Source organism: Pseudorca crassidens, chromosome 3 (genome assembly GCF_039906515.1).
Source record: "Pseudorca crassidens isolate mPseCra1 chromosome 3, mPseCra1.hap1, whole genome shotgun sequence".
NCBI lineage: Eukaryota > Metazoa > Chordata > Mammalia > Artiodactyla > Delphinidae > Pseudorca > Pseudorca crassidens.
The window spans coordinates 136960706-136974695 of NC_090298.1; the positions used below are offsets into that span (position 1 = coordinate 136960706).

Genomic DNA, 13990 nt, shown 5'->3' on the forward strand with positions numbered 1-13990 from the left:
GGTGAAGTGAAACAGGGTCCACTCCCCTGAATATACATTTTTATATAGGTCGTTAAAGCTCTTTCTTTTGAAGTATAATATACACCATAAGAATGCACAAATCATAAGGACACAACTAGTGAATTATCACAAAGTGATCACACCTGTGTAGCCACCTCCCTGATGAAGAAATAAAACTGTCCCCACACTGCAGAAGCCTCTTCTTTCTTCCAACAGCGACTCCCTCCCTCCTGACCACTCCTGACTGTTAACACCACAGATTAGTTTTGCTCACTTCCAAACTTGAAATAAATGGAATCATAAGTATATATTCTTCTCTGACTGGCTTATTTCACTCAACATTCACTGCAAGAGATCCATCACGGTGTGGTGTGCAGCCTTGCTATGTGTGAAAATCTTCAACGATGATTGTAGACCTTCAACTTTTTCTTTTAGATCTGTTTTATATAGTTTGAATTTTTAAGTAAAGTTTCTTAACTGTTAAAGATTGAAAATTTATTCAAATTTGTTTTGTGAATGCTGGAGGAAGCAAAAAGCTCTGAAACCCAGCCTCAGATCCTGTCTGGGCTGAGGCTGCCAGCCCCAGACTCTGCCCATTTCACTACCTTTGGTCCTCTCTGTCCCCTCCCAGAGATGCAGTTTCCTGGGGAAAAGGTCAGAGTTCCTGGTGGTTTGCAAGAGCTAGGAGGTCACTAGCACTTACCCTTCCCCCTCGACACAGGCCCCCTTGCCCAGACACCCTTCCCAGCCCGGGCCAAAGTTGCCAAGGGGCCCTCGCAGGGCCAGGGGCTCACCTTGCATGCCTGAAGGCCCGAAGTCCTGCCGTGTGAGGAATATGGCATGATCATGGTACTCATCGTGGCCGGAGTCTGGCTTCTGCTGGAGGTAGGCCCAGCGGCAAACGTTCTCCAGACTCTGAGAGGGGTTCCCAATCTCAATGAGGCTCAGGGACTGCAGGGGCAGGAGAGACAAACAGAGGGGTTGGCGTCTGGTGGTCCTGATGGGAGCTGAGCAGCCCCCATCTACCGGGGACCTGGGCCAGGTGGCGCTAAGCCCAGTCCGTTCTCAAGACCCCCTCCCACTTGGCTCCATTCTCCTGAGTGGATGGAAAGGCTCCCCGGCCTTTCCACATACCTGCACAAGTTTCCACACAAAGTCACTGCACAATTTCAGGTGAGACGTGGGAGCCAAGCTCTGAGGCCGTCTAAAGCCTCAAAGAGTCCATTCAGCCCACCCCACCTCCAGGGCCCCTGCATCCTATTCAGCCCCTGCTCTGTGCAGGGCCTGGCCAGGAGGCAAATGCAATGAACCTCGGTCACCCTGAAGAGCTTACATTCTGGCAGGCCCCAGGACAGGGGAGACAGAACTCCCAGTATGACTACAAGCCCAGAGACCTGTGCTTTCCCCTTGATAGAAGCTATTTGCAGAAAACGACACAAGGGAGAGAAAAACCTTGCAGCAGATACAGCAAAGGAGCCACATGAGGAACAGGAGCACAGGGATAATTCCCTCAGGATCCACGGACAGGAAGCCACTGGGAGCAACCACATTCCATTTTGTGTCATGACACATACCTACTAGCCAAGGCTGGCTGCTAAACTGGCAGCACTGCAGCCTGATCTGCACCATGGCATTGGCATTCACTCTCTCATTCAGTCTTCACAACCACCCGAAGAGGCAAGAAACTGAGGCTCAGAGAGGTCAAGTAACTTGCCCCAGGTCACACAGCTAGGAAGCCTGAAACCAAAGTTTATATTCAATCCACTGCCCTAAACTTCCTCCACAAATAAAACATACACTGTATCATCTCAAAATCAAGTCTCCTATAAGCTGCACTCATCCCTTTTCTCTCCACAATCCTCACGGCAGACACTCCAGTTTCTGCTCTCACCACATACTCCCACCATCAAAGTGGTTCCCTCTAGGCAGAGAGTACTGGGCACGTTCTTTTCCACTTTAAGGATACATCTGTCCATAAAGTAGAACTATGCATTCTTTGGTAGACACGTAAGCAGATGTTTTGTCTCTTCTCTTGCATAAATATATCCATCAAGCAGAGCCACATATTTCTCTTTTTGTGTATAAGTAGCAGAGAATAAGGTATAGGGTATTGTTAGTAAGCCAGCATGTTGCAGAAGAAGGAAGAACGATTCAAGGCCAGGGAGGACTAGTCATTGCCAGGCATCTCGTGAGTTACCCAAGTCAATGGCTTAAAAGATGGCAGACCAGTTCCCAAGTCCTAAGCACAGAGCCAATTGCTCCTGAGAGATGAGATTACTTGTTTTAATAAGATATAGTTGAGGGGCTTCCCTGGTGGCACAGTGGTTAAGAATCCGCCTGCCAATGCAGGGGACACAGGTTTGAGCCCTAGTCTGGGAAGATTCCACATGCCGCAGAGCAACTAAGCCTGTGCACCACAACTACTGAGCCTGCACTCTAGAGCCTGAGAGCCACAACTACTGAGCCTGCGTGCCACAACTACTGAAGCCCACGCACCTACAGCCCATGCCCCGCAACAAGAGAAGCCACCGCAATGAGAAGCCCGTGTGCCTCAACGAAGAGTAGCCCCTGCTCACCGCAACTAGAGAAAGCCCGCGCACAGCAACAAAGACCCAACGCAGCCAAAAATAAATAAAATAAAATAAATAATTTTTTTTAAAAAAGAAAAAAAAAAGATGTAGTTGAGTCCTAATGAAGTCAATCATAGACTGGAGCGAGAGGTCTGGTGGCCAGGACCTGTTAGACATTGGCACAGAGGTGGACAGCCCAGAGGATGCTGGAAAAGGGGAAGGGAGGTACACTCCTGCCCCCCTTGTGATTCGGAGAAGCATGTGACAAGCTCTGGCCAATTAGCTGTGAGTAAAAGTGACGTGTGTCTCTTCCCGGTCCAAGCACTTAATTGCCCACATGAGCGCCTCCAGAGATCTCTCCTTGTTGGCATGTGAACCAGCATGTTGAGATGGTAGCTGCTCTGTCACCTAAGCCTTGAGTGACAATGAGACCAGAGTCCTCTGCCAATTCACAATGAACATACAAGTGTGAGGGGGAAATCAATCTTTGTTGTTGTAAACTGCGGGGACATGGAGCTTGTTTGTTCCTGCAGCACAGCACGGCCCGCCCCGCCTGACACAGAAAGGGCAAAGGAAGGGGACGTGGCATCTATATCTCATCCAAGCAGGTAGCTCAAGACCCTGCCAGGTGATCACTGTCTCCAGAAAACCTTGAGAGGCCACAGCTCTGGAGGAGGAAGTGAGTGAAAGACTCTCCTTTCTAGGGAAGGACGTTTGGGTGGAATGAGAAGGAAGGGACCCTCATGGGTGGATCTGATTTGGTGCTTGAGTATGGACCCCACTGGGCTTCAGAGTGCCAGCCCAAGTCCCGATCAGAGGGTGATCACAAAGGCCACTGATGACCACTTGGTCAAGGATGGCCGCAGAGCCCCCACTGGAGTGGGACTCCCCCAGCTCCACAAAGCCCAAAACCAGTTCAGAGCCTTGTTAGTCCATCTCCAACAAAAGGGCCTTGTTTCCCTCAGGGCCATGTCTCTCAGCCCAAACATCAGGGGATTGTTCCCCTGGTAGATTACAGCTACTTTTGCCTGGGGTCTTCTGACAACAGCAGCCCAGTCCCCCTTTGGTAAAATATCCTCTCTGTTAATCTGGGTCTGACCCTAGGCTCAGGGGTGGGAGGGCTCAGGCCCAGCCAACCCCACCCTGCACCTTCCCAGCAAAGGATGGTTGGGGCCAAGGAGTTGGAAAGGTGTGAGACTGCGAGCCTGGAGCTGCCACTAGGGGAGGAGACCCCAGGGGAGGAAGAAGCCAGCATAGATAGAGCAGGGCCTGGGGTGGAGAGAGGTCAATTCCTGGTATCTTCACACAACCACCTGGCTCCCCCAGGCCTGAGGCCAGCCTACCCCAGGCCTGTTTGTTACCTATTGCCACAAAATGAGTTACTTCCAAACTTTATGGTCTGAAAAACCTCAAACACTTATCTCATAGCTTCTGGGTTAGGAATCCAAAGGCAATCTAGCGGGGTCTTCTGGCTCAAGGTCTCCCATGAGAGTGCTGGCAGCTGAGACTGGGGCTGCAATCCCATCCGAAGGCTCCCCTGGGGAAGACCCACTCCCACACTCACTCACGTGGTTACTGGCAGGATCCAGTTCCTCACGGGCACATGGACCTCACCACAGAGCAGTCACACGGGGCAGCTTGCTCCCCCCAGCACGAGTGACCCAAGAGATAGCATTGATAGGGCACATCCAAGACAGAAGTCTCAGTCCATTTAGATGCAAATCTCAGTCCTGCCCAAACCCACAGGGAGGGGAACACACCGGGGAGTGAATACCAAGATGTGGGCTCACCAGGGGCCATTCCAGAAGCTGTCTGCAGCAGATATGTGTCTCATATATTGTGTGTCAGGAAATTCCTCCCATGAAAGTCAATTTGGGTTGTGTTGTTGTCACTTGCAGCTGAAAGAGCATGAGCAGGGGACTTCCTCCTTGGAGAATCGTGGGAAGCTCAGTCAAGGGCACTGGCTGGCAAAGGAAAGCCAGTGGCTGTTCTCCAGGGTCCAGCTGGTATGTCCAACACCAGTGGGAGAGAAGCTCTGGTCACATCTCTGACAAGGAGTCAAGAGCCCAGTCAGAAAGACACACTGTGTCAGGGCCAGAGAGCAGAAATAAGGCCATGGAGTTGGGGACAGAGGCAAAGGCTGAAACAGGGTGAGAACAAACAAGCTGGGGGCTCAGAGAGAGGCCTGACTGCTCAGCGGGTGGGCTCGTGGGAAGTGCTGGGTGGGTGTTGCAAACCCAAAGGCCCAGAGGCCAAGGCCGGTGATGTAAGTCAGTGAGGCAGGTTGGTTCTAAGGAAAAACGAGTCTGTCTTTTATTTGCAGTTCAGAAGGGGTAAGGTTCCAGAAGAGTATTTCCCTGTTATGGTAAAGAAGTTGGGGGGATAAAGGAGTGGCGAGGACTGTGGCCAACCAAGGAGCCTACGCCCAGCTGAAGGGGCAACAACACTCAGCGCCAGCCCCATCGGCATGGCATGCAGTGGACAGAGCCCAGGGCTGCCAGATCTGACTACTCAGGCCAATGTTCACATTTTACAAAGAAGCGTACCTCCTGGAAAACACGGACTCAAGTTAAAATAAGTTCTGTGGACAAAAGAAAACACATCTCTCAGGTCACCAGGTTGAGAACCCTGGAGAAAAGGCCTTAGCAGGTTGGACCCGACACTGGCACACTGGCGAGCGCCTCTTGCCTCCCAGACACCAGGCTCCTGGGTTCAGCCCAGGTTCCCAGCCCCTCTCAGCAGCCACCGCGATCTCACTGCTGCGACAGGATAGGATAATTTATTGAAATATTGATTTGCGTTTTGTTCTTGCCTCGTCTTCCTTCCTCCACTCCAAGAAACAGCCTGCCACTTCTGTTCTCCAGCCGCATGGGGGTTTGCATTGCAGGGTCCAGAGCAGAAGTTGTCTGGGACCCCCTCCTGGCTTTTGGGTTCTGAGGAGACTCCCCAAGAGAAGGGGCAGAGAGAAGGGCTTGGAGGGGCTACACCAGGACGAGGTGGCCCTGGGGGGGCAGGTCACAGAAAACAATGGCCATGCACTGGGCCCTGGGAACCTGCAGCCTAGACAGGACCCTGAGACATGGAGGAGGAGGGTGATGTCAGTGTTCCCGCATCCAAGGTGCAGAGCTGCTGTACTTCCTATTTCTCTGCTCATGTCCCAACTTTCTCAAGGATCTGACCCATCTCAGATGGCCACCAAGGAGCTAAGGGCTGGGATCCTTATAGGGTCTGGAGAGTTCAGGAGGGTGCAGTGTGCCTTGTGCTCTGTGGCAGGTGCCAGATGCATGTGCATTTTAGAAAGAGCTCTCTGAGTCAGTGAGGAGGGAGGGGGGAGGGGAGGGGGACATTTGCTGAGATGGATGGGGGTGTTGTCTGGTGTAATGTCTCAGCAGTCAGGACCACGGGGTGGCAGGAGATGAGCAAGAGAGGTGTTGCCTGGTAAGAGAGGGAGGATGGTTTCTGGCAGTGGGGCTTGCAGAGGAGGCATGGGGAGAGGACCACACACTCGCAGGGAAAGGTGGGGTCTGCAGCATGCCGGGACACAGGCCAGGGATCATCCTTTTGGGCCCAGCTTGTTTCCTCGGTAAAAGTTCAGCAGTTTTCCTTTGGGGAGCTCTCCTGCTTCTCGGGGTGCAGCTCCTGGGGGAACAGTCCAGAGGCAGCCTGGGACTCAAGTTAGGTCAGTAGAACTGAGGTTCAAAAGAACGAAAAAACGGCTGAAGCAGGCTTGCCTAGTGGCAGCCTCCAAACCACCACCCACGAGCTTCTAGGCAGAAGCCAGCACCCCAGGCTCAGCCTTTCCTCTACCTACTTCTCCTACTTCCTGAGAGCTGCCAGCCTTCCCATACGTTCCGCCTGCCTTGAAGGGCTCCTCACAGACAGAGATGTCCAGGCAGAGGGCCCAGGAGGGAGGTCTGGGCACCCACGAGGGTCACTTGGGCTCTAGTGGGATCTCCCCATACTCCTCTGCCACCCGGCCCACATCCACAGCCCTCAGACATCTCCACCCCGTGCCTTTGCTATGTATCACACAGCACGTGAGCTGTAGTCCTCATCTGAGCGAGGAAAGGAGACGTGTCTATTTCTCCTTCAGAAGTGATGGAGAGAGGCTGAGAGAGTTGCTATTGCAGTTAAGATTCTCACACCCAGCTCACTGGAGTCATCTGCATCCTCCTGGCCCCAAAGTCGTCTATCTGCTCCTTTTTGCATTGGCTTCTCTGCCTGTTCCCACCTGTGTTGGGCTGAGGACTGCACAGAGGGCCATGGTGTTCCAGGGGGCAGCACCCCAGGCCCAGTAAGGGAGTGGCCCCAGAACCAGCCGGGATCTCACAGACCAGCCTCCCTCCTCCCGAGGGAGCCAAGGGTGCCAGCTGTCCATAGTGCATGGAACTGTTTTTTACAGTACACAGGACATTTATGCACCCTGGGGCTGGGTGGTAGCAGTGGGCTCTGCGTTCACACGTATCATCTAATTTAAAATGTATAATTGCCTTAAGATATAGATGCTGTTATTGACCTATTCTCCGGATGAGAAACCGTGTCTCAGACAACTGAAGTAACTCACCCCAAGTCCTACCGCTAGAAAGAGGTGGAGGTGGGCCTGGAAGCCACGCCACCTCTGAAGGTGTTCTGTCTGCAGGGCCATCTCCCCTAGGCAGGCGGGACAAGAAAGGAAGGGCGAGAGCCAAGGTGGCCACCAGGTGGCGCTGCTGCCGCAGGAACAGCAGCGCGGGGCCTCAGCCGGTGGGACGCCTGGATCCCAGGGCTCTGCTCTGAGACGCCAGGGCACGGGTTCAAGGGGGACCACGGAAGCCCCTGACAGCCTCTGTGGTCCCACATTAAACAAATCAGTTAAGATCTGAGCAGAAAGTTCTGTTCTTATCACTGCTCTCTGACATTTCCATTGTTTGCTCCAGAATGAGCTGAATTACATTTATGCTCTTACCTCCCTCAGTCAAGGAGACAGGAGAAAAGTGGGACCAGCAGCCTGGAGGCTCTGCAGGCTTGGGGGCATATCAGGGAGCCCCTCAGACCACAAACCCTTCCCACCAGGGCACCTGCAAGTGACAGGTGGGGCTCACCTGGGCAGCTCAGGGCCCTGGGGTTGGAGGCCTGCTCCTCTGTCATCTGCCCTGTGTTCTTGGACAAGTTACCTCACTGTCCTGGGCTTCCCATCTGCAAAGTGGGCACAACCGCAGCACCGAGCTGGGAGCTCAGGCGCTTCTGTCCATGGTGATCAGCACCCACAATGTTCTTTGTCTCTGCCCCTTGGCTCATGTCCCACGGATCCAGCTGAAGCCCACCGAAGCCTTCTCAACTGCCATGACCCCAGAGGGTCTCCTGCCCAATCCGCCCTCCCAAAGATGCACAAAACAGGACAGCATGCACAGAGTGGAGTCCAGATCGGCTGGGTTCAAGAAAGCAGAGGTCCAAGAGGGAAGAGATATGGGAACATATGTATAACTGATTCACTTTGTTATAAAGCAGAAACTAACACACCATTGTAAAGCAATTATACCCCAATAAAGATGTTAAAAAAATAATAATAAAATAAAAATAAATTTAAAAAAAAAAAAAGAAAGCAGAGGTCAATTCTCAACCTTGGCACTGCTGGCCCTTGGGGCCAGGTGATTCTCTGCGGTGGGGACTGTCCTGTGCACTGAAGGACGCTGAGCAGCATCCCAGCCTCTACCTGTTACATGCCACGAGCATCCCCAGGGTGGGGGGCAGCAAAATGCCCTCTGTGGGGAGCATAGCCAAAGAGCCCGGAGCTCATGTTCCTCAGCCTGTGGAATAACAGCCCAGCAAAGCTGCTCACCGCTGTGTGACCTCAGTAGGCCACTCACCTGTCCTGGCGGGTGGGGGTGATGAGGTGACTGCCCCAGAGAGCTGCTGTGAGGGTGAAGTGTGTGACATCACATAAGGGGCTGCAGACAGGGTCTGAGCCAAAGAGGGCACTGCAGGCTGTGACTTGCATGAATACCCTTGTTCCTGTTGTCATTGCTAGTGTGCACTCCCCTTACAGGGGACACTAAGGCTCAGTGAGAGTAAACAGCTCACTGAAGGTCCCACAAGGATCAACAGGGCCAGAATTAACACCAAGCCCCAGGCTGGGTGCAGCACAGGCTCCCCCGAGGCTGGGGGTCTTCTCCGGGCAGCTCCAGCGGACAAGGCGGTGCCTGGAGCTCAAACCTCATGACAGGCAACCCCAATACCAGTGAGGGCTGGAAGGCATGATCCTTATTTCTCTGCTCAGGACCCCCATATCATCAAGGAACATTCCAGACATCCTCCCAGAGGCTGGGAAGCTATTCCCAGAGAAAGCCAGCTCAGGATTCTTCACATGAACCTTCCCAGCTCAAGCCTATGGGGCACATCTGGCCCTAATGCTTCCTGTTCTTCTCTGGACCATGGAGAGTCTGGCTCAGGAGGTGGGCCGCAATGACTGGGGGTGGGGGTGGGGGCTGGACACCATGCTTGGCCCCCATCTGATTGGGGGTTGGGACCCAGACTCTGGGGAAACCAGGGGCTGTCCCTGGGGTGTTCTGAATCCCCTACACTGCCCCTCACACAGTCAGGGAAGCGGAGGTCCAGAGCAGGTAGGCAATGGCCCAGGACATGCAGTAAGCAGATGGTGGCACTGGGTCCTTGAACACTGAGCACTGCCCCAGCATTCTCTTCTCTTGCCTTCCCCTAAGAGACTCACAGTCAGAATTTCCCAGACCCTTCCCCTCCAACGCTGAAAAATTTCTAAGAGCATTCCATATTTTGTCTTGACCTGACAAGATACCTTATGTTCTTTGATTGTCCCCAAGTCTCTGATTTCCATTTGCTTTGATTTTAATCATCTTAGGAAATATTTAAAATGAGAACAGTTCAGTAGCTTTGGTGCCTTCTCAAAAAAAAAAAAAAATCAATTGAAAAGCCAGTTGCTATGCAACCCTCAAGTGTTGCCGGTGTTCTGCTCCCTGGCTGATGGCATATTGTATAAAATAAGATAATCTCTTTTCTTCTGCTGTGTTTTTTTTTTTTTTAAGAAATGGAGAAAAATGTTGTTTTAGGCAAAACTTGAGATAACTCAGAGGCTTCTCATAAGCTGGAAGACAAACAACATGTCACTTGCACAAGTGCTACTGATTTTATCCCCACTGGAGCCTTGGCGAGGCCTGGGGACAGGCACAGGGGGAGTGCAGGGTACGGAAGCTGCTCTCTTTCCATCACAGCTTGGAATAAATAACAGCATCTGAATACCGGGCCACTTTCTGCCCCAAGTCTGGGTCTCGGCCTCACAGCCCCTAGAGCGCTTCCGGCCAGGCCTTGGGGGACACAGCTCAGGCCCCTCTCCTGGCAGGGCTCCTGGCTCCAGTCACCTCGGCCTTGCTATGCTTAAAGTCTTCCAGGGACAGGGCCTCACTCACTGACAGGAAATGTGTGGCTCCTTGAGGAGCAGCTCATCAGAATCCATCCTCTCCGCGAGCCAAACTCTACTCCCCAACCCCATCTAGAAGCCCCTCCTGGCTTTTCCTTGAACAAGCAGAGCTCATTCCATTTACGTGAATCCCAGCCAGGCAGTCTCCTGCTGGGTCACCCCATCCAGGGCACCCCATGGTGCTCACCACTCCGAAACAATCTTGTTTACTGGTGAGTTCATGGGGAGCTGTTGCTCCAGTCCTGGGAGCAGGCAGGCAGGTCCCAGGATCCACCTGCTCAGGAGGCATGCTTCCCACTTCCCTGAGGTCCCTCAGACACCTAAAAACAGGGCCTCATCCCCAGCACTGTGCCACGTGGAGTCTGTGACCAGTGGACACAAACTTATCGCCCACAACGAGATAAGCACAAGCACAGAAATGGGAAACTTTTACAGCAGTTTGATGGAGTGATTTTATGTCTGTGGAATGTAATAATAAAAAGTCGGGGCCGGTATTTTTTTTTTTTTGTGGTACGCGGGCCTCTCACTGTTGTGGCCTCTCCCGTTGCAGAGCACAGGCTCCGGACGCGTAGGCTCAGCGGTCATGGCTCATGGGCCTAGCCGCTCCGCGGCATGTGGGATCTTCCCAGACCGGGGCACGAACCCGTGTCCCCTGCATCGGCAGGCGGACTCTCAACCACTGCGCCACCAGGGAAGCCCAGGGGCCAGTATTTTTGTATAATCTTGGTTTTTGTCACATTTCCCTTTTCTAGAAAATTCCTTTTAGATGTACTTACAGAAATATTGGTCCGTGATGCGACCTTTGGCTCTGAGGCGTTCTGTGTGTCTGGCTTGGCACCTTTGGCCCTGACAGCTACTCTCCACGGACTGTCATGTTCAGACTTATGGTCTGATTGCTCCAGGTCGGTGGAACGACCCCTCCTTTCCCACGGGGGTTGCTCCTGAGCCCACAGCCAAACACGCCGCACTGTCCCTAGGCTCCTATGCTCTGTGCAAGGCACAGAATGCTCCGTTCCAGAGACGATGGGCCAGCAGGTGGGGCCACAGTCCCCCTGCGTCTGGATATCTGTCTAGCGCCAGCCCTCCTGAATGTGGTTGGCCAGCCATGTCCTCCTAACTCTACTCTCCCCCTACCTGTGCTTCTGCAGTGTGTCCTCCCTAGGGAAAGTGAGATTCACACCCTGGACTCCACTCCCCACTCACAATCCTGCCACTCGCTGGAGGAGGACCAAGTCTGGCCCTATAACTTTCTGGAATCCCCCAGGACACAGAGGCCCTGATGGGCGCCAGCCTCCCCCATGGCTTCCCGAGAAGAGGTGGCGTGGGGAGGTGGGAGAAGCTGGGCAGAGTGGGGGGTGGGCTTTGCTACAAAAGACTGGTCAGCCCCGCTGCCATCAGGGGCTGGGGGCCAGCAGAGGGGTGGCAGCATGTTGTCCTTCCCGGCCAGGCTTCAGGGGCTGGGGATGGATGTGGGGTTCTAACTCCACATCCTGGTACCTCTTTTATCTTGACACCTCTGAGGTCATCAGCAGAAGTCTAAGGCTGGTCTGCCGAGCCCTGCTGGGGTGCAGTGGGTGCAGCCTGGACTCGGTTCTGAAAGCACACATCCAGTTCCACATTCTCCCTTCCTGTCGCCTCACCATCATGGATTCCCAAACTCCTTCCCAGTGGGAAGTCATGGAGGCGAGGGAGGCGTTGGTCCCCCTGTGCCCTCTCACTTCTCACTGTATTGGTCCTGGTCTCATTGAAGCTGCTCCACTTGCCCAAGCGTGCTGTGGCCACCCGTCTTCTTGGCCATGGGCTCGAGGCAGCCCCATGGCCTGACCTCCTTCCCATACTGTCCCCAGGAAGAGTAGGCCGTAGCCTCACAATGGGGTCCATGCCCGCTTCCCTTACCCTTACTCTGCCTATGGGGGACTCGGAGGGTACCAACATGGCTCACGCAAAGCAGAACCCCTTGCTACGAGGTGGAACATAAAGGACCAGACTGGTCATGGCCATGAGGGAGGTGCCTGCAACACCTGGGTAATACAGCCTCACCTGTAGGTAAGGCCACATACTTGTGGCAGCCTGCATCCTCCCTCTGGCCAAGATGGCTCGCCCAAAGTTTCCACAGACACTCAGGTGACAGAGTTCCCAGGCAGAAGAACAGAGATCCCTCTCCAAGTGCCTCCAAGCCACCACAGAGAAGAGGTGCCCAGCAAAAGCATGAAGTCCTTTCTACATGCTCCTTCAAATCAGAACTAAAATGTTGGACATGACAGAGCCCTGTGGCATGCCGCTGGAGACCCTTCCCCAGATGCTAGCATTCAGTTACACAGAATTACTTGGACTCTACCATTTTTAAATGATTTTTTAAAAATATAAACAAATTTTCCATAATTAAAAATGCACTATTTCAATTATAAAGGAAACATCCTTATCATGATCAATTAAGAAAATTCAGTAAAGTACAAAGAAGAAAATAAAAATCCATCACCTACTACCCAGAGATAAGTACTATTCACGTTTGATGTATTCCTTCAGTCCCTTCTGTGTAGATACTTGCAAACAAAATTGAGATCCTACTACTGTAAGCTTATATCCTTTTTTCCGAAAAGCCAACAAACTTGACTTCATGCTGTAACCATTTCCCCAAGCCCTTAAACGTGCTTTGAAAATGGGATTTATTGGCAGTCTAATAATCTACCACATAGACATAGTGTAATTTATTTAACTAGACCCCTATTGGCAGACAATTTACGTTGCTTCCAGTTGTTTACACTTAGAAATAAGGCCCTGGCTTTTGTCTTGTTCCTAAAACTTCATCCACAGCTCTGTTAACTGCTTTGGAATAGAATCATAGAAACGAATGACTGGGGGCAAACATGAAGAACATTTTTAAGGGAAATGACAAACTGCCACATTTCCTTCCAGAAATGTGTACACATTTATGCTCGTACCAGAGGCGTGTACTGCTGCGCTCACCCAAGCCAGCAGTAAATCCCTCGTCTTAATCTTAACACAGCTGATGCTTTTAAAATGGTAAACGTTTATTTCTTTGATTAATAGTAAAGTTCAATGTTTTCTCTTTTTTTGCCATTTGTATTTTTTCTTCAGTTAATTGCTTATGTCCATTGCCAACTCTGTTTTTCCTAGGGCTCTTCATATATTAGGATATCTTTTCCATATTGCAAATGCTTTTCCTGATTGTGGTTTGCCCTTCGTTTGTGTTTTTTTTGTTTTTTTTTGTTTTTTTTTGCGGTACGCGGGCCTCTCCCTGCTGTGGCCTCTCCCGTTGAGGAGCACAGGCTCCGGACGCGCAGGCTCAGCAGCCATGGCTCACGGGCCCAGCCGCTCCGCGGCATGTGGGATCTTCCTGGACCGGGGCACGAACCCGTGTCCCCTGCATCGGCAGGCAGACTCTCAACCACTGCACCACCAGGGAAGCCCCTGTTTGTGTTTTTTGATGACTTTATATTTTAAGTATTCAAATATATCTATCCTCCTCTTTACAATCCCTTCGACTGTATTTATGCTTAGGAAGTCCTTGACAATGAATATTTTCTTCTTGATTTGTATGGTTTAACTAGTTGAATTTTATTGGCCTATGTTTATCATCTGATGTATTTAATTTGCTATATATGAAATTTATATTTATCATAGACTTATTTATAACACTTTATAACCATTCCATTTATATTTATCGCATGTTATTTATATGAGAGGTATTTTCAGAGCTATATATTTTATTCAGTTGATCTGTTAATGCTTATGCAAATATAGTATATTTTAATTATTTTTGCTTTACAAGGTGTTTGAAGTAAATCCTTTTTATTTGCTTGGCTTTCAAGGTTTTCCCAGACATTCTTGACTGTTTATGCTTCTAGATGAATCTTAGAATCATTTCATCAAGTTTCCAATTATTAATCTGGGAAAAGTCACTACTATACCCAGTGTTCCCGTAAGGAATAGCATATGTCTCTTTATTTATTTTTATTTTTTTCCTATC

The 13990-nt window shown here is 51.4% G+C and overlaps 1 protein-coding gene across 2 annotated transcripts in view; it reads right to left on the reverse strand.

Moving 5' to 3' along the window:
• Positions 1-13990, reverse strand: part of ADAMTS2 (ADAM metallopeptidase with thrombospondin type 1 motif 2) — a 246476-nt gene that overhangs the window by 49918 nt on the left and 182568 nt on the right. For both annotated transcript variants that reach the window (XM_067732549.1, XM_067732550.1), the window contains one exon: positions 795-951. In XM_067732549.1, the coding sequence (XP_067588650.1) occupies positions 795-951 (157 nt within the window). The remainder of the gene's footprint in view (positions 1-794; positions 952-13990) is intronic.